Genomic DNA, 20558 nt, shown 5'->3' with positions numbered 1-20558 from the left:
TGCAGCATCATCTCTGCATCTCTCCCCACATCTCGCATGACCCACGAGGCCCAAATATCATGCACATTAGATTGCCTATACATAAAAAGACTTCTGAAATATCAAATACTATTTGTTGCTAATTCAGGTTTGCAAACAACTTCCCAGTGTTGCTGTTAAAATATGTCAGAGCTGTTAAATGCCTGTATAAATAATAAATGGGAAGGGCATGTACTAAGACTAAGGTCTCTGCATCAAGACAGACAGCACTATGTTTTATTAATAACAATTTGAAAACCACAATGAAGCAGGAAAATGGCTTCTCCACCAGAATCTTAAATCCCCAGTTCATAACCAAGCACATTTCAGAGATTAACAGTTCCATCTTTATTGTAAGGATTTTACCAGAACATTTAGCCCTGTATGCACAAATTTCATCACGCTGTATTTATTTTTGGTCATGCGTTCTCTCACAATTCCATTTATATATTGATTAACAGGCCTCTGACTGATGGTTAATCAAATGTTGCTGGGTATAGCAGAGCAATAGGTTACCTGCAATCTTTCTATGTAATCGCTTAGAACACCTGTTAATGATGTGCTTTGCTGGGAGATTAAAACCTTTTCTGTAATATCCTCGGCATGTAGCTTTGCTCCTTTGCACACCCCTTCAATGTGCTCTCTGCACAATCCTGGGCTAGTTCTAGATCTTGCACTCAGCTTCCCCAGTGCCCTGGCCCTGCTGACGGCCCCGGGTGACGGTCACACGCCGGCCACCGCGGTCGTGGGTTTATTGGGCACGCCGGGTGCACAGGTAATATTCCCTGCTCCATTAAATACCTCAGAAAGGGAGGTCTGCCTTCAGGATCCACAGCGTCTTTGGGACTGCTGTAAAAACTCCCTCCAAACTCTATCCATAGTTAATCACGCTATGATTATGGAGAAATATTATGTCACGGATGTGCTTGCACTGATTACTTCAGTAGGAATGATCCTGTGCATTTCCAAAGAGATGTCTAAAGCCCTTCAGGTACCATAGGTGGTGACAGATGGATGCCAATTTACATAAAATGACACAAGCATCAAGTTCTTCTAAAGTAAGTCAAAGATTTAAAAATAGCAACATAAAAAACTTTCAGCCTTAAGAAGGCTGCAAAGTCTCCGGTGAGGGATTATATTTTCTTCTACTTTTGCACTTCAAAAATCACTTGTTGGTACAAAGTTAGATACGAGTCTTCACAGTCAGGTTTGAAGAACAACCACATTTATCTATGGAGGTGCATTTTACACAAAAATCCCTGAAAGTCAAAGTAGCCCATTTACTTACCCAGAGGACCCTATGAAAATCTAGGTCTGAAACAGCCATGACCTAATACCTTACAAATACTAATGAACTTTCCAAAAAGCTCTTTCCCCGCTGGTGTCCTCCTGGACAAACGGCGTCTGAAAAATGAAGTTCATTGACATTTTGCTTAGATAGAAACTGATCTTGGTGAGCCAAACCTCATGCTGAGATAGCTAAGCCAGAGACAGGCAACACTGCCCCGGGCACAGAGCGTCCCTGCAACAGTCTGGGTTCCAGGCCGCACGAGGACTCCCGTTTTCCCAATGCCATAAAGGCACCGGCAGCGGGAAGCGCAGGGCGAGGATCTGCACATCTCGCCCCTTCCCGTTGCAGGATCCGCTGCTCCTCGCCACCCCATCCGTGCACCCTCCCTCGAGGTTGGATCTCAGTGCCCTTCCCTGGCTCTGGGCGAGGGAAGGGGAATTTATCCAGCAGGTAACGAGGCCACGCGGGAGCGAGACGGGTCCCGCGGTCCCTGCGTCCCGGCGGGCACGGCCTGGGAAGGGCAGGGCTGGGAATGCAGCTCAGAGAACCCTCGGGGAAAATTCAGAGGAACTGAACTGTACAGTATTAGCTTCTACCTGTTCCTCCCTTTTTATTTGGTGAATATTTATGAGCAAACGCCACATTTAATGAGGAAGAGAGCACTGATGAAAGGATATTTTTTAACATCTTGAGTCTGAATTCCTGCTGGTGCTGCATATTTTCCCACTAGAGTGCTTACAGGTGATGAGGTTACACTGTAATTTTTTACTGCTTACACCCCAGGCTAAATTAGGTACAGAATATAGAGAGATAAAAAGTGAAGACCAACACAAGCTTTTAAACTCAATCAAAGAGCTCTGATCCCTCTGCAAGTTGCAAGCGTGGGTCTCGTATGCAACGGATGCAGTTTTATTAGGGGAAAAGGTGACGTTTAACCTTGATTTGCAGCGGCCCCGCGCGCCGGGTGCGGGACGAGGACGCTCCTCGCGCCGGCCCCGGGGAGCCGCGCGCTCACCTTGGCTCGCGGAGCGCCGAGAGGGGACGAGCCGGGAGGTTAATGGGACGCCTCGTACAGGCCGTGCAGTTTAATGACAAAATAACCCACAGGAGGGATCTATTTCTGGAAGCTGGGATCTTTCATCTGCAAATTTCTGTTTTAAAGCTGGAGCACATCGGTAAAGCCTGAAAGTCATCCGCTCCTGACAGCTAACTGGCTGCCTGCAAGAGCATTGGAGAACTCTGTGTAGGCCATAAACAGATCAGCCCAGCATCTTATATCAGCACTGATAAATATAGATACTTCTTATATAACAAGTGACATTCAGATAATTGATTTTTGAAAAACATCCTCATTGATTTCCAATAGGAAATTCTGCTTTTAAAATTATATAAAATGGCATTTGGTTATTATTAATGCCACCTACTAAATAATATGAATTTTTAATAAAAATGCAAATAGTGAAGCTACATACTAGACATTGTACAAATGCAGAAAACAAATTCTCTTAAGTAAATGGCAAGGCAAAAGACTGGATATTAGAGAGAAGAAAATAATCTCACTCAGTTTTAGGAAGGGGAACAGGTTGCTCAGGGTGTCCAAGGTCGAAGATGAGTGAGAGGTCTCAGCCCTTGGAGGCTCTGCCCACACTTCCAACATCTGGTAGGCGACATCTCTGCATCTCCCGTATCAATAAATCCTAAGTGAAAGAAGCTTAAGCCAGAGTGGTAGCAGAAGGCAATCCAACCTTGGGGATAAGCACGAGCTGCAGATGACAAGTAAAGGACAAATACGCAAAGTTTATCAACTAAATAAATCTTAAAATAAAAGGATTTGGGAACAGGGCAATGATCTCACTGCTTACATCAAGCACAAGCTGTGCATGTCTCCATATTATATTTACTGCTGTGAAAGCAAACTGGATTCCTGGAGCCTCGTGCCCTGTTTCGGCAGGAAGGCCGGGATTCTGCTGTTCAGGTATCGGTGACGCGATTTAGACGGGAGAAGGGCAAGGCCGGGGATGCTCTCCTGGCCCAACCGTAACATTAACTAATTAACCGCTACCAAAACACTCCACAGGCTCCTGCAGGTAGATCCAAGCGGGGAGGACGCTCCCCCATCCGCCCTTAGCCCTGTCCCCACCGTGTCCCCAGGCTCCCGCTCCCCGGGGCTCCGCTGCCAAGTGCCGGGATGGGAACGGGCTCCTTGCAGCGGCTGCCCGTCCGCTTCAGCACTGAAAACACTTCATCTGGCAAATAGAAAGCACCGGACACTTTTCTTTACTAACATCCATTATTTCTCTTTCTCTTGACTCACGATGACATTAGGTTTTATATCAGTTTGATGCCAAAGTCTGCGAAAAAAAGAGAGAGAGCAAACCAGGTCCCTGTAGGATGCAAACAAACCACCGCGGAGCCGGGCAGTGACGGGGCGTTCGCACCGCGGCGAGGGCTGCAGCAGCACAGCGAGCGAACGCAGAACCCAAACACTATTCCAGCCAGGTTTACCCCCAGATTTATTACTGATGTCTTACCTCCATCTCCACCAAGCCACACGTGTACAGCAGTACTGTAATTGCACAGCTTTAATTGCATTCCTGTGCTTCACTGGATTTAAAGTAATGCTAAAACAGGCACTCCCTGTGTCTCAGGTATCCCGTGTTCGGGTTCTGACCGAGCATCTTCGCAGGCTGAAGACTGATGCCATCCTCTCCACCCCTAAGAAACGTGCAAACACGAGATATTTTTAGTTGACATTTTTGATCCAGCACTGGATCAGAGGGCTGACATCTCCCTGCTGCTGGCGGGGCTCGCACTGCTGCGGGGATAGAGAAGCAGCAGAGCCCAGCTCGGAACCTGCGGAGCGCCAGGAAATCCGCGTGCGGAATCCTGCAGGCTCCTAGCTCAGCCAAGCCCAGCCCAGCACGAGTTCAAAATCGGGTTTGCTTCCCCCCTAGGCAAGATCTGTCAAAACCCCCCCAAAGACGCAGCTCTGGGGCACGCAGCCTTCCCTCCCCAGCCAGCCCGCTACAACCGTTCGTCACTTGGTCCCTCTGCTCCGCATCACCCCCATAAATAAATTCAAATACGTTATCTATGGTGGTTCCTACCTGGAGGAAGGAGGGCGAATCAGAAATTGCAAAAGAGAACGAATTCCGGCAAGTGTTTTCATGAAGGCAGCAACTCCAATTCTGCCATCCAGGAGTCATAGCTACATGGAAAAGCTCAACTTTTCCAGGCGCGTGTGTAGCAACAGGAGGGGAGACAGAAAAAAGGAAAGGAAAAAAGGCAAATCCAGAAATGCTAGCTTTTCTCCAGGTATTTTCTTGTGATATCCTAGAGAAAATAAAGATTGAGGGGACATATAATGCGCCTTTAACTACCTTTACCAAGCTAGTACAGAAAGGAAAGGGGATTCTTCAGCACAGAAGGGGGAATGAAGTGCTAGACGATGGCTTGAATCTCAGATTGTGCAAACGATGGGGAAGAATCTACTAGGAGACAAAGTAAAATAGAAAATAAAATCTGCTTACAGGGAAGCTGTGGACTTACCAGCCTGCAAGAAGTGTCGGGAAGGGCTAGACAGAGGATTTGAGACTAGACAAAGGATTTACTGGTAGACACAGTAAAATGGAAATTTCACTGTGTAACAGTGCTGCGAGAAAATAGACAAGACAACCCACTACTTTGTTTTTCCTGAAATGCTTATAAATGTGCATAAAGATCTGACTGCTTGGATTTATAAAATAGAAACCAAAGGGCCCAAGGCATCTACAGAGACAAGAACCATCTTTCAGCTTGGTCCCAAGGAACACACCACTAATGATTTACTCTCATAATCTGCTTCCATTCATGCAATACTTAAACACACTTAGGGAAACAAAGCAAGGTTTCGTTTTGGTGATCGTCCCTTTGTGTGCTAATTATTTTTATTAGCAAGTTAATTTTCACTGCAAGCCTTCTGCTTTCTCATCTGGGAGAAACAGATTTATAAGGCTAAAAGCTCAAAATCAACTTTCCAAGCACTACGAGACAAGCAGAGAATTGCGCACGTTATATAATCTTGCAGCAAATACAATATAACATAACTGTGCAAATGAACGGTGAAACGGGTGAGGTCGGATTCCCAAGCGTGCGACACGAACCCATCCGCACACGCAGCGGCACCGGGTCCTGCAGGATCTGCCTGTGGATCCCAACACGGGCAGGGGAGGAGGTTTTGGCGCGGGGGCAGCAGACGGGGCAGCCTCTGCCCCTCGCACAAGGGTTCGGGTGCCGGTACCGGACCCGGCCCTGCTCCGACACCGGCACCGCTACGGCCCGTCCCTCCCCTGGCACAGAGGGAATTCGGCTCTTTGGCAAACTGCCTCCCTCCATGCTGGAGGAGCGAGAAAGGAGAAACAAGTTTGGACCAGTAACATTTAAGGTGACACTATCAATCATTGGCAAACTTGGACAACTCCAGTTAATTTTTGCTCAGAATGATAAAATACTCCTTTGGTGGAGAAAATAAGAGGGAGCTTCATGCAGGGCTATTTTTCTTGTTGTTTTTCTTTCTATTCAGAAGAAAAATCATGTTAGATCTGCAGTGTTTTTAATCAAATACGGACAAGGGAAGTTGGAGTATGCAGAAATAACCCTATGTTATCAATCGGCTTTTGCTGGTTTCAGTTAAAAGTTTATGGTTTGAAATTTTTTTTCCTAACAAAAATCCAAAACATTTCAAAAGAAATTGATATTTGGAGCATGCTCCTTTAGTCTGTCTTTGAAGAAAGAAGAGTTTGAAATAGAACAGAATTATTCCTCCAGCTCTAGACACAGAACACTCTTCTTCCCTGGAGGCGTAGATCTGGCAGTATGTAGGTGAATTTGATTTCTTACTCAGAAAAAAATGTCTGTTATTAATATTAACACATTCTTAGAGGAAAAAAGAAAAGGATAAGATATTTTAAAATACAGATAAAGGTGGATTCTTTGCCTGGAATTCATATCAAACTTTCCATTGAGTTCAATGAACTTAACTTTCCTGTGACATTACTTTAAAATATTTTTGAACTTGCTTTTATTAGGGCCCATATTTCATAAATAGGTGATAGAGAGAAATGTATTGTTCAACACTATTTTCTAGACATGAAAATACATCTTTCATTTATGGCATGTCTCTTATGCCAATAAATCCGACACTTTACACACTGGACTATTTGATGGTAGTTGTTAGACTGTTGAAACAGATCTTCTGATGAGGACAGGTAATTCTACGCAAATGTACAGATTACAGCTATTCTTAAATGCATATATTTTTATTATTTAAAGAGTAGCATAGGTGCTTAAATATAATTAAAGGAACCAAGCTTCTAAGAACATGATCAAAATTAAGACATCCTTACTGGTCTAATAAACCATCAGAAACCATTCCATATGGAAGCCTTGAAAAATATTAATTAGAAAAGGTTAGCTGTGCATCTCTAAGTTACTATATATATACATATTCACACACACCTCTGTATATACATGCATGTTCATAGAGCCTCCAGCGCATCCTCCAAGCAGCACAGCAATGCCTGGGAGTTTAACACTCAGGACAACTCACCCATTTTTCCTGTGCTTTTTCACCTCCTCTAAAGCTACTTCCCAGTTCAGCTTTTCCAGAATCTCAGGCTTTCAAAAGCCAATTCTTAAAAAGCTAATTAATTCCCCATAGGCTCTTTTTCTTTTTTGACTTAGTAAATATTTCTGAGATTGGTTTTTGTGTAATCAGTGTTAGCGGCTCATTAGGATGCACAGTGTGTCTGTGTTCCGAGTGCGACAGGGCTCAGCATGGACGCTCAGGCTGCCTAAAAGACAGAAAATAAAAAGATGAGGATAAAGCGAAGGCAGAAAACCAGCATCTACCCTAAGCTGGCTCCAGAGTTAAGAATTTAAGACAGGGCAGGGAGCCTTCAACACTGGCAGCTTCAACACTGACCGTTCTGTCCACCCTGCATGTTTTCCAAAATAATACCTTTTACAGAGGGCTTTAATGCACTAAAATAAAATAAAATAAAATCTACTAACAGGTAATTGACTATGCTTTTCACTCTATGCAAAATGAAGTTTCTTCTTGAATTAATAATGAACAAATAATTTTAAAGGCCTTCAGTGCATACAGCCAGAAATCAATAATGCCTTAAACCGGGACATTTTCTCTCCCATTAAAACAAACACACACTTTTTAGTGCCTGCTGTTTTGCAAGGCAGCACGCAAATGTGCCAGGTCCCTGTATAAAGACGATGGACAGATGGATTTTTTTTTCTAGACTTTTTTTTTATAAGAAGATAGTCATTCACCTAATACTATTTCCCAATTATCTTTTGTGCTTAATAGCTGTAGAAAACATGAAGGTTAAAAATATTACTTTGGGTCACAACAAGAAAACACAAGAAGGGCTCCTTCAGCAGAAGGCTGCAAGAAACAGCATTCCATTTTAATTAACCTTATTTCAGTTAGTGTGTGTTTTGCATGGGATAAAATACACCTCTATTTGTTTATGAGCAAATTATAATGATTGGCATAGTAGTAAAATGGTAACAATGCTAAATCGTGAAGTAATTAGTAAAGGTGTTCACAGTAATTTCTCCAAGCCCGTTACCATCACAAGCTGCCCGTGAAGACCCCTCTCAGCAGGGACTCCGCAAGCCTCCCTGCTCCTGCATTCCCAGGAATTGCAGCACCGCTAGGGATAACGTGGATGCTGAGATGGAATAACTGCAATAACTGGAACCTAACTTGCTATACAACAAATAAATAAATAAAAGAGAGCTTTTATGCTACATCTCTCGTTACTGAAACTGAGATTTAAGGATCAAAAACTTGGTTGACAGCTTAGCTGTTTGGTGATATATGAGGGAACCAGAGTTCTCTTTTTGCTAGGTAGATCAGCTTGCAAAGACCTAAATGGAATATAGTTTCCTCTGAAGAGTGAATGAATAAACATTAGGAATAAGAGACAGTAAGGTGTGGAGGCTAAGACTGGAGGTATTTTCTGCAAAATGAAATTCAGCTTTTCTTATATTACTTCTACACTGAAGTCAAATCCTCTTTTTCTCTGTATAATTATTAAGTCAACAGTTTAAATCTTCCCTTCTGTGAAAAACTAGCTAACATTTTATTAAGCGGCATCCTAGAGAAGCCCAAGATAATAAAACCCAGAAAACATCTATTCATCTTTGGAGAGCTCTGCATGACTCAGTGCACTGTGGTTTCTGCTGCGTCGCAGGCGCTACCTGTGCTGCCTTCAGGTGCACGGAGTGAGGGGTGCTCAGGGTCCAGCCCTGCTGGGACCAGCCAAAGGGCCACGCGGATGGTCCGGAACTTCCATTAATGGGGAGTAAACAGGAGCTCTCCGACACCGCCTCTAAAATGCATTTGCTGGCAGGGCTCAAATGCAAGCAACTCTCCATTCGGAGAAACGTAATTGTCAGCAGTAGTTTGAGGATAAAGGGAAAGGACTAATGCAGTGTATTAGCTTGGGTTTGTCAAATGTAAAGGAAAAAAACATTCTTCTTAGTCCCATAAAAAAAAAATCTTTAAAAGTATGTTATCTTCTTAGTGGACAAGAATTAATACATGCTTAATACTAACCTAGGGCTGAAGGAGCGTGCTGAGCTGGGCTGAACGGGGCTTAACTGGAACAGGCTTTGAAAAACCACTGCTGGCTGCAGTGAGGAAGGGTTTCTAACGGGTGGCACATGACTGCAAACAACCAGGAGCAAAGAAATGAGTGACTGAAAACTTGAGATACAAGTCAGAATTTGCAGAGGCGATGAAATTACCGCACCTGAGTCAGGTGGGTGACAGAATTAGCGTGGAAAATATTATTAGCGTGAAAGGTGTTAATAGAGGATATGCAAAGAGGCTCTTCTCTCAGCACTTCTGCTCCCGAAGCAGAAGATCAAGTTGCTCATGTGCCTGTGAGGAGGAATATCGTCCTAGCGCTGGGACCCTGGCCCTGCCGGTAGGACCATGGAAGCAGCATCCCGCGTCATCCCGTCCCACCCCACGCACGGTGCCAACCCCGGCTCCCCTGCAGGGAGGACGGTGCTCGTCCCTCGCTGTAAACCTTTTCTCAAGGTCTCTAGGAATGTTTCTTCCTCTGCTCCTTTTAATGAACGGTAATAAAGGAGACTTGATTAGAAGCCTTTCATCATTTTAGGACTAGGGGCTTTAGCTTTCTGACCTACTTTCTTTGCCAATGAAATTCCATTTTTAGCTGCAACTCAAGGTCTGAATGTTACCCAAATTCAGACCATCTGTTTTAACAGCCTACAGGCTGAGAAGTTGATCCAAGCCAGGAGGAATAAATGGAACCAGTGTGTGCATATATTAGGCATTCTCAGCCCTCAGTGTATAAAATAACTTACTCACTTTATTTCTGAGTCTACATAAACATTCCCGTTTCTTTAGGCAGCGCGTGCTGTTATTTTAAGCCATATTTATGGTACCAGTTGCTACCAGAGGCCTCCGGTTTGGCCACCCCTCCAGCAGGGGCGCGGGGATGACGCGGCGGCCGCGGAGCCGGCCCTGCCGACGCGGCACCGCGGGGACAACCTCCTGCTCCGGGATCCGTGAGGGAGGCAGGAGCCTCCGCGCCTGCTCCGAGCCGCGTGCCGCACGGCCTCCCCCGGCCCAGGCTTCCCGTGTATTTTAATAGGCGACCTAACACCAAGCTTCATTACAGACTGGAATTGCTCAGTCTGTCTTTGCAAAATTCTTCCAAAAATCTACTGCATTTTCAACATAACATGCCAGTGCTGCCTACTCAATCCCCACAACACTCGTCTGGGACACCTATGAAAATACCTTGATCTCTCTAACAGACATGGGAAAACTAGACAGAAAGTGGAGCAGTCTTCCCCGAGGCCCCGAAACCATCTTGGACAGATTCCTCCAAATCGAGGAATGCTCCATCCTTAATTCCAGAGCCTCTGTTCAGTCCACTGGTGTCATTTCCTCGGGAGCTCCAGACCTCCCTCTGCCTTCCCAGGCGCCCGGAATAAAACAAATGACCCGTGGGAGCCTGGAGGCCGCAGCCGAGGACGGCGCCGGCGCGTGGGGATCCCGGGCTGGGAGCGGGCGGCAGGATGGAGCCGGGCGGGAGGCGAATCCGCGCGGCAGCTCCGCGGGAGCCAGCGCGGCCGCGGGCACCGGCAGAACCGACCCCGCAGCCCGTTCGCCCAGCACAGCCACGAGCAGGATCTGCCCCTGTTTGCACTGCGCTGTTGGAAGGGACATTCCAAGCACCGTTAGCCCGGTTACACCCGCACCGTCCCAACCGGACAGGGGGACACGAGCTCCCCTGAGCTGCCATGGGCACCGCGCGCAGCCGAAACGCTCGGGATGAGTTTCAGACTTTTCTTTGTGCAAATCAAAACATTGCCCAGTGATTTACTGTGGTATAAGAGGGGACGTCTTGCACCTGGAAAGCTACATGCTAATTCCATCCTTTAGTCTGTCTCTTTCAGCAAAGGGCTTTCAAAATCATATGCCATCGTACCCTGCGCAATGTTGTTATTCTGTCATTATTGTCGTAGCAGCAGAAGCTTAAAGGCTGGAGGGAATCTTCTTCTGAGTCCCCTGCACAGAGCAAAAGGTTAGGGAGATAAGGACTCTCCAAGAGCTGTTAATGCAGGGAGAGGCAGTAACACAGAACCATCAGAAGTCACGTTGTTTGTGTTTCCTTCCTCCCTTAGATAGCACAGCTTTTATGTGAAAACCATGAGGTTTGGGGCACCACTAGGCAGGAAACATCCCCCCAATTCGGAAATGGAGCTGCCTGGGGAAGGGGCCGGCCCTTAGGAACGCTGCGATCCGAGAGCTCTTCCCTGCTCCGGGCAGGGAGCGGAGCGGCTCCGCACGCAGGATCCCGTGCAGGGCTCCGGGGATAATCCCCCTTCATCCCGGGGATTTAGTGCCCTCGGGCTCGCTCTGGGACAGGGATCGGGGCTGGGCCTGGCCGAGACGCCCACGGGTCCTCGCTCTGCCCTGGTCCTGTCAGTCGCTACGCGGGGATAGGACACTGCGCCATTCCCAGGAAACCCACAGGGTCCTTAGCCATAAGGAAGGCGCCGCGATGAGATACGAGTTCATCCGTTACCTCCTCTGCACCCCGATGGAGATGACAGGAGCACCATAATGACGATTGATGACCCTTGATGTCCCCAGGCCCGTGGAGAGGCCGCTGGAGAAGATCCGCCGCCGCCAGCCCTTCCCGATCCACAGGGATCCCGGCAGCCCCCGCTCCCTCATCCCCATCCGGGAGACGGGGCGAGGGGAAGGGCTCCCGCGGGATCTGCAGCAGGAGCCCTCGGAGCGGCTCCTCGGCCTCACCAAGCGCCTGTGCTGACAGCGGGAGAAAACACCACCACTACTATTACTGTACAAAACAACAGCACTACTATTACTGTACAAAACAACAGCACTACTATTACTGTACAAAACAACAGCACTACTATTACTGTAACGGTGCGGAGTAACAGCCGCTAACCAGGGTAGAGACACCCGACCCCCTTTACAGCCAAAAGAACGGAAAAGTCCTCGGGCAAGTTCCAGAACAGTTAAATTCCACACTCCCAGCCTTTCCATGGTGGAAATGACTACGGAAGGGCAAATCCCTTTTTGCTTTGTATCTGGCATGTTTCTTCCGGGCTTTGCACGAGCTTTAGATTATTTGCACGGTGGCCAAGAGTTGCAGTGCCAGCTGAGGAAAGGGACACATACCTAGAAGAGACCCAGAACTCTAGAAACACAAATGAATTGTTCCTTTCAGGACTGAATCATCTAAAATAGGTTCAAGTTTCAATGAAGTGTAGCTGGATTTTGCTCTGATCCAGAAGTTAGGACTTTTCACATATCGTTACATTAATGTTCAGCCCTTGTGTGCTAAGGGACATTCCGAGTTGGGACATTCCGAGGGGCCGAGCGCTCGCCTGGCAGACCGAGGATTCTGCAGGTGGTGATGTTACAAAAAACCCTAACAACTGGAAAAATGAAAATGCCAAAGAAAAGCTGCCGCCTAGCCTGAAATGGAGCCTTTCCTGGGACACGATTGAGCGTGACAGCCCAGAGAAAACCTCACCGTAATCTTTTATCCAGTTATGTGCCCATAACATCTAGCCCCTTGCCTGGTAGGGAAGCGCGTGAAAGACTCTCCAGAGGAAGCTGCTCTGGGTAATGTGCAGGAGTTATGTTTCTATTCGGAAATCCTCACACCAGTGAGTTCTTGGATATGGGAATGAAGTTGAGCCGATTAGAGAGGCGCTTGGCAATGTTTGACTTTACCCTTGGCTGGAACACGCACTCAGCTCGACGCTGCTCCCATGACTGTTCTGTTTGTCGCGCGCAGGCACCAAAGCTAAAAATAAACCCCAACTGTAAATCATTTTAATCTTCAATATTTGCTCATTAAACACAAGAATATCCCAGAGAAGAGCACAGAAACTCCAAGTACCACCTGGCAATAGCTAGAGGCCTCTCAGATTTAAGTACCCTGCACAAGGGACTGCCCTAGGTCCAGACTTTAGCATCGTTTCTCCGTGTGTTGCAGAAATCCGGGTTTCTCGCTCTCCTGCCCGCTCTTCCCTTTCCCAGGGGTGGCGGCAGGAGCGCGGGACACGGCTCCGTGCGGCGCGGCAGGGCCGGGGCCGCAAATGGCCTCCTCGATGCGCCCAGGACGCACCGGAGCGGCCAGGGCCGCCTTGCGGGGGCTGCTGGTTGCCAACCCCTTGCCCTGAAGTCATTCCTAGACTGCAAAGCGCAGGGGAGAGCGAAGCTCCCCGGAGCTTATCCCGGTATCTGCACGGATCCAACGTCTGGGAATGTGCAGAGGGACGGAGACCGCCGGGGGCTGGAGCAGAATCATAACGCAGTCTTCATTTGCAGGTGGATACAAGGGGAAATGATGAGAACAGCCATGCAGCTCTGGGCTGCTTCGAGCTGTCTGCGTAGAGGGAGGTGCTGGAGGAGGGAGGGTGCGAATTTAAACCCTCACAGCTGCCTTGGCCGGCACGTCTGCTCTGCAGCAGGAGCACAGCGCGGCTCCAGCCCCACTCCCCACCATGGTGCCATTCACCACTGGTGCCATGTGTCACCTAGACGAGGGAAGCACACGTGAACCTGTTCATAGGGCACATTTCTAAACCCTCCCGTCTGACCTGGGTGCTGACTCTGCTGCTCCCTCGGGAACCCCAGCAGGCTCCTGGTGCCACGGCACTGTGTGAGAAGGGGCATCTCTCTTTTCTCCCCTGCAGTTATGGTGACATGGTGCCCAAGACGATTGCTGGGAAGATATTTGGCTCCATCTGCTCCCTGAGCGGGGTGCTGGTCATCGCTCTGCCCGTTCCCGTCATCGTCTCCAACTTCAGCCGCATCTACCACCAGAACCAGCGCGCGGACAAGCGCAGGGCTCAGAAGGTAAGGGCGCCCGCGCCGACCAGCGCGGCAAACCCCGGCACCGCCATCCAAACACTTCAAAAACTACATATATATATATGCATGCACATACACACACGTGTATGTCCCATGGAAGGGGCAGCATGACAGACTTAGTGCATATCAACTTCAGCCTCCTAACTCACCCCAAAACCAGAACTGCAGAATGAGGTTTGATGCTCCTATAACTAAAGGTTGAAGGACTGTTGCTCCCTATGGATGGCGTGTCCGCAGCCCCCTCGGGAACACGTACCGTTCCGGCCGGAGCGGAGCCTGGAACGGATCATCACGTGTTACGTTTCAGTGATTTAGAGCATGGTTTGCCTGGCACGAGGCTGCACGCCGGTGTAACGCGCGTTGCCGCCTGCACTTACCGGGAACAGGAACGCGCGAAGCGTCGGCGCGTGAGGGGCTGAGCAGCCAGGAAGGACCCGCAGGTCCTGGGTGTCAGAACGGCCCGGGCAGGACAACTCGTGCCCATCTCTCTGGTCTGCACCTCCCGTTGCGGGGTGCAGCTCTGCCGGGAGTGCTAAATAACGCTGGCAATGCTGTTTAGCAGCGTTGGAACGCTAAAGAGCACGTGCAAGTCAGGGGGAAACGAAAGCAGCCGTTGGGATGCTGTGTGCACCGGTCCTCGGTGCAGCAGGCCAGGACCCGGCCGTGTCCTCGCAGGCCCCAGCAGCACCAGTGTCCTCCTCCTCTCCCACGGAGCAGAGGTGACCAGCATTAAGAGCATACGTTGTGTCCAAGCAGCAGACACTGCAGCAAGAGCTTTAATGAGGAGAATTTCTCCTGCACTACAAGCAAAGAGCAGCATATTAATAAAAATAAGCTTTACTAATGCATGAGGAAGAGGCAAAATACAAAGCAATTAATAAAATGTAGGCAGAACAGTAGGTAAAACACATAAACATGCACATGCTCCAGCAGCAGACTTGCAGTCAGAGATGATTTTTGAAAAGATGTGGAGCTTCTAATTAACATTCAAGGAATGTCAACGTAATATAAAAATCACTGCTATGTGAAAAGGAGGGATGGAAGCTATGGCTGAAGCGTTGCAGATAGGAAGCAACCAGCTAAGAAATTTAGCAGTAACTAGACATTTCAACCCTCTCAAATTCTTAGTCCTACTGATTCCAAACTCCAGATCATAGAATCATAGAATCATAGAATCATAGAATGCTTAGGGTTGGAAGGGACCTCTAGAGATCATCTAGTCCAACCCCCCTGCATACGCAGGGACACCTAGAGCACGTGGCACAGGACTGCATCCAAGCGGGTTTGAAGATCTCCAGAGAAGGAGACTCCACAACCTCTCTGGGCAGCCTGTTCCAGTGCTCTGTCACCCTCATGACAAAGACAGATTGCAGAGGCTGCTTGGAAAGTTCTCGTCGTGAGGCTGCCCTAAATCCTCTCTGCCGAAAGGTCACCAGATGCTCCATCACGTTATCTGCCTTCTCTCCTGGGCACGGGAATACGGGGGGAATTTGTAAGGCTGCGGCGTGCGTGGGGCCGGCCGTGCTCCTTGCTGCTGGGGAGGTTCTGAAGGAGAAGGAGGCACCGACAGGGCTGTTAGGAGGGGCCTGTGTCGGTACCTGGGGATATGGAGGGATGCGAACATAGGAGAACAGCCAGGGAAGCCAATGAACAGGCAGGAGCTGCTCGCCCATGGGGCTGCCGGCGCGCGATTCTTGTGATTCTCCTTTACCCTCATCCCTTGGACCGCGACCCGCCAGGTGACAAGAAAACACACCATGAGGCTTGATGTTAATATGATTGATTGCAGCTTTTATAAGGTTTGCTGTATTGACACACATACTCTGTAATTCCTCCCTTCCCCATATGAATTTCTAATTCCCTTGATACTGGATGAATTTCTGGGCTAAGAAAGTTTTCTCAAGGCAGGAGTGTGAGTAATTCTCACATGCTCATCACTGCAGGAATACTAAGCAGAACGAGAGCAGCACATTAATGACAGCCTCTCCGGAGATGGTCCGGAGGTTTACGGGGAGGCAAGAACCCGCTCTGAAGGACATGTTTGTTCCAGCGCCCTCCACTGAGTTCAATTCCTGCTTCAGGAATAGAGCAAATCTTAGTAATAGTTAAAGCTTCATCCCCAACTAACAGCAGACAGACATTGCATTGGTCTTCCAAGAAAGGATAAAGTTCTCTGCACAATCCCACTCCTTCAGTACCTAGAAGAGTCCACCAGTATCAGCTCCTTATAGGCACAGAAGACACAACTTCATTGAAATATATCCTTGCAAAGTTTCTAGAGTGCAAAATAAATTCTATTTCTTTTAAACAGCATGAGTAAAACACTGCAAGGTGTACTCACCAACACTGACCTTTCCATTAACTGGGGAAAACAGTTCCTTAACATGAAGGGAGGAGAGAAAAAAAAAAAAAAAAAAAAACACACCTACCAGTAATTTAATCACCTTGACGATAAATTATTCTTCAAAACCGCATAGCAGGATAATTAATTAATTAATTAGGAGATCTGGCAATCTCAATTTATCGCGCTGTATCATCAAACTTTGTCCTCTGGCACACAGCAAGGACCAGGTCAATCCGAATGGAAGATGAATTGATCATTTCTGACAAGATTCATTTTGGTAAAGTTGTTTTTTTCCAAGGACTCTCTTTTCCCCCGTTTGAGTGATGTGCTGAGAACTGACCTCCCTGACATTGAAACGCCGCCGTTCTTGAGCGAATGTCACAGCCTTTGGATTGGAGAGAGGATTTGACACTCAGAAGGCTTGACAGGAGAGCGCCTCTGCGCTCCCACACGTGCTGCTGTCCCCTGCGGCCACGGGAGGAGGCGACGAGCGGCTCCTGGGAGCAGCGGGACAGCCGGAGCCCAGCGCATGAACCGGGATCGCAGCCCCGCGCGACGCGTTAGCCCCGTGAGCCGCGCGGGGACAAACGCACAACGGGAGCGACGCGCGTCCGCGCGGGCGCCGCGGCCCTCCCGAGGGCAGGGCGCTCCCCACGGCTTCCTGCCACGCGGAAAGCTGTTTAAGACCAATACTAAAACCTGGTCTTTGCACAGGTATTTCAAAGACAAACGAGGAAGAAAGAGGAGAGGAGAAAATAGAGTTCTTAGTGGTGCTATTTCTAGTCAGGGGTTTTCAAAGCATTACAGGATGCTTTCTTCACCCTTAAATCTCCCAGCTACACTGACCCTTGTCTTTATACTACTTACATTGCCCAGCTTTAAAAATAACTAACTCGGGTGGCTCAGCTCAGATTTTATGAAGGGCAGCAAAGTTCATTTGCTCTGTTGGTCTTTTTATTACCGGGATAATGCTTCGGAAAAGGCAACGAGGCTCCTTTAGCAGCGCCAAGCTGTTGGCGAGAGCGGGAGGAGGAGATTCTGCCAGCAAGTGAGTTTCCAGCAAAGAACCAAACACGCAAATTCACACAAGGAAAGGACCATACAGACAAAACTCCTTCTGCAGGGCAGCTCTTACATTAAACCCTAGCACATGATGCTTCACAGGACTGAAAAATCACAGGTTATTGAAGAGTCTATGTTATAAAGCAGCAAAGCAAAGGAGCGACCCCATGGCCTGGAGGGGGAAAATAAACATCCAGGCACAGAACCAGCGAAAGCAGGAGAAGGGAATGAGGGAGCAGGAGGGAAGCAGCGTCTTTGCAGATGGACTCAATGAGAGGAGACAGAGGGGAAGGTTCCCGCGCGCAGCAGCTACTCCGAGCTGGCTGCACACAGAGCTCCGGCTCTGCACACAGATGAGGAGGTAACTATGGAGATGCTCAGAGGGGCTTAAGCCAAGGCAGGAAGAGCAGGAACCGCCGTCTGCCCGATGGTTCCGGAGAGCGCGGCAGGAACAGCCCGTTCTCGTGCGGCGTCCCCAGGGGCGCGCGGAGCAGCACCGCGGTCTGAGGAGGCAACGGACAGGAAAGGTGGGGATGAAGGGAAAGCTCAGCACCGGATTTACGGCATCATCTTAGCCACGAGAAAGCCAGCGCACCCGTCAACAACGAGGCCGTTACAGTGACTGATCCGCCTCGGAGCAGGGGAGCCGGCTTTGCAGGGCCTGGGTTTCGGCTGACGCCCCGAGCGCTGGAGGCGGCTGGTGAACGTGGAGCAGGGAGCACGAGGGCCGGAAAAGGCTGCGGAGGCGGCGAGGTCGGCTCCGAGCCCGGCAGGGACGGGTGGGGAACCCAGGACAGGCACAAACAATGAGGTTAAAACTGGAGCTGGCTGACATTTAAAAAACGTGTTATTTTCAACCACAATAAGTCTGCCTGGAATGTGTTTTTGTTGTTGTTGATATCTAATAATTTGACAAGGAAAGAGAGCTGCTGTTTTCTGAAGAGGGTAGAGAGGAAAAAAAAGAAAAAAAAAGAGAAAGGATTTCAGTTTTGCTGGGGTAGGGACATATTTTTTCTTCCTCTTCTTTTTCCTGTTTGCTGTTGTCACATTCCTTAACACATTTCAGGGGGAAAAATAAACAAACGAACAAACCAGAAATCCTTCCTCTCTGTTTTATATAATCCAGGAAAGTAAATGGCATTTTTTAACCAGTTCAGCTATCCAAATTCTCTGGGTCTCTAAAACAACTAGATGTTTCCAACTTTTTGAAAAGGAAGGCCTGAAATCAGTGAGCTGCAGCCTGTCAGCTCAGTCTCCAATGCAAACCTGTGTGTAAAATACTGAACTAGTGGCCCAGTGGACACAATTTCCACGCACCCCCGGGAGCTGCTCGGCATTTCCCGCTGCCTCGAGGCCCTTCCCGTTCTGCAGCAGATAACGGTCCGTGATGCAGGAGAGCCCGGCTCGGCCATCCCGGGGCTCGGCCATCCCGGGGCTCGGCCATCCCGCCGGCTCCGGACGCAGCTCGGCTCACGGGATCTGTAATTCCCGGGGTTGCCTCCTTCAGCCCCGATGCCTGAACAAACATCAGCTGAAACTGCCTCGTCAAGGGGGCCGGCGCGCAAAGCGCCCAGCCGAAAACGCTGGAAACCTTCTACTGCTTTGGAACTGGCTTCTCATAGTCACATCCCTCTTCATCATCTTCATTAACAACTTATTTTACCATTGTGTCTATGCAACGCAGAACTGAGTAGGCTGGGGACCGTTTGGATTCCATGCAGCTCTCAATCTAAGCACTGCATACAGCTCTGCAACACCCCTGCACCAGCTGGAATACACGGTCCTGTCTAGATTCATGGATAGGGATATATCCATTGGGTCAGGAAAAGCATAGCTTGCAGTAGGTGGAAGCGGCTATAAAGCTTATTGCTGTTACTAATTTGTACCATGACAGTGATTAACAGCCAAAGAGCAAGATTTGTCCCTGATACATGTGGTGCTGGGACAGCAGCTCGGGTCTCTGCAAGTCCTCTAACCATATGTCAGAGATGGGAAAACTCCAGAGCCTCCCAGCAAATCCCTCCAGGACCACTGGAAAATTTCCCTGCTAACAGACTCCCAAGATGTCTCACACAGCCCGCCTGGAGAAGTCCAAGGATCTCATTATTTCCCTCCTCCCACTCTGCCCCGCAGCCCCGGCCGGCAAAGTCTGACTCAGAACAAGTCTTTGTTATTCCAAGGTCACGACAACATCCAACGCTGGCTGTGCAATGCAATGCAATGCAATGCAATGCAATGCTAACTGCTGACACCTGGAGCCTCCGCTGCGGCTCCGCAGCAGCGCGGCGAGGCCGGCCCTGCCTGCGCGTGAGCACCACGCTGCCTTCCTCTTCTGCATCCCCGCTAGAGCCATCCTCATCGCTTCGACAAGCCAGGACGTTTGCAGCAGCATCACCCTTCCTGCTTCCCCTCGCTGTGACTCAGGTTTTCTCAAGCATAAAATTGGGATAAACTCTCCTCTTCTCTTGGCTCAGTGGCTTTTTGCAGCGTTAGTTCATGTGCCCGTACAAGGCTGTGCAGTGAAACCATCTTTTAGCAATATTATTCATACGGAGGATGTTAAACGCACGCGAGCGGCAGCACCAGCAGCTGCTGCTAACTCACCGAGCCCCGCGGCAGCGCGCGATCCCGACCGGCCGCGGAGCGACCAAGGGAATCGTGAGCGGGAACGGGACTTCCTGAGGAGCTGGCAAAAAATTCGGAGAGGGGAAGGAAAGGGAAAAGAACTAATCGCACCAAAATCTAACCAAATGCAATAATGAAGTGCAGTTCCACACGCTGTCCACATTCCGGTCCACGTGGGAATGTGGCCGTGCCGGCTGCCGGGTCAGCACGGACAGGAGCGTTCCAGGCGGGATGCCGGACGCTGCCGGAGCGCGGGAAGCGGGGCCGGAGAACCGGTAACCATGACAACGCGGGTGCTCCCTCCGGACGGCTCGGGCAGCGCTCCCGTGCCCAAGGCAGCGCACGGCCTCGTCCCGCGGCGTCCCCGGAGCGGGGCACGCGGCGCCGAGGACACGAGCTCCCACATCCATCCCGCTGCGGAGATTCGCTTATCAAGAGTGACCGCGGCGTGCACCTGTGGCCGTGCTTTTTCCAAAAGCCCAATGCAAGAGACTTGTCCCCAGAGACCCTAGGAACACAAGGAACAACTAAGAGCAGCTTAAATCAGATGGCTAATTGTGCCGCAACACTTGATCGTTACCTATCCGTCCAAACCGCTTTTGTTTGCGGGAGCGACGTTTCTCCCAATGAATGGTGAAAGGTTTGGGCACAGGGCACAGGGCAGAGCTCCCGTCCCTACCCCGGCTCCAGGGCTGCCCGCGCTGCCGGAACGGTGCCGAGACGGGATGCAGGGAGGCATCCGCCCTTCCCTGGATTGG

General features: G+C 49.3%; 1 protein-coding gene across 1 annotated transcript in view; it reads left to right on the top strand.

The window, feature by feature from the left end:
* Positions 1 to 20558, top strand: part of KCND3 (potassium voltage-gated channel subfamily D member 3) — a 79036-nt gene that overhangs the window by 42338 nt on the left and 16140 nt on the right. The window contains exon 3 of the mRNA XM_088538909.1: positions 13592 to 13754. Coding sequence (XP_088395035.1) covers positions 13592 to 13754 — 163 coding nt within the window. The remainder of the gene's footprint in view (positions 1 to 13591; positions 13755 to 20558) is intronic.

This window comes from Tinamus guttatus, unplaced genomic scaffold (genome assembly GCF_059628265.1).
Source record: "Tinamus guttatus ecotype Peru unplaced genomic scaffold, ASM5962826v1 Tinamus_guttatus_pri_ptg001272l, whole genome shotgun sequence".
Classification (NCBI taxonomy): Eukaryota; Metazoa; Chordata; class Aves; order Tinamiformes; family Tinamidae; genus Tinamus; species Tinamus guttatus.
This window is presented reverse-complemented; position numbering and strand designations above follow the sequence as displayed.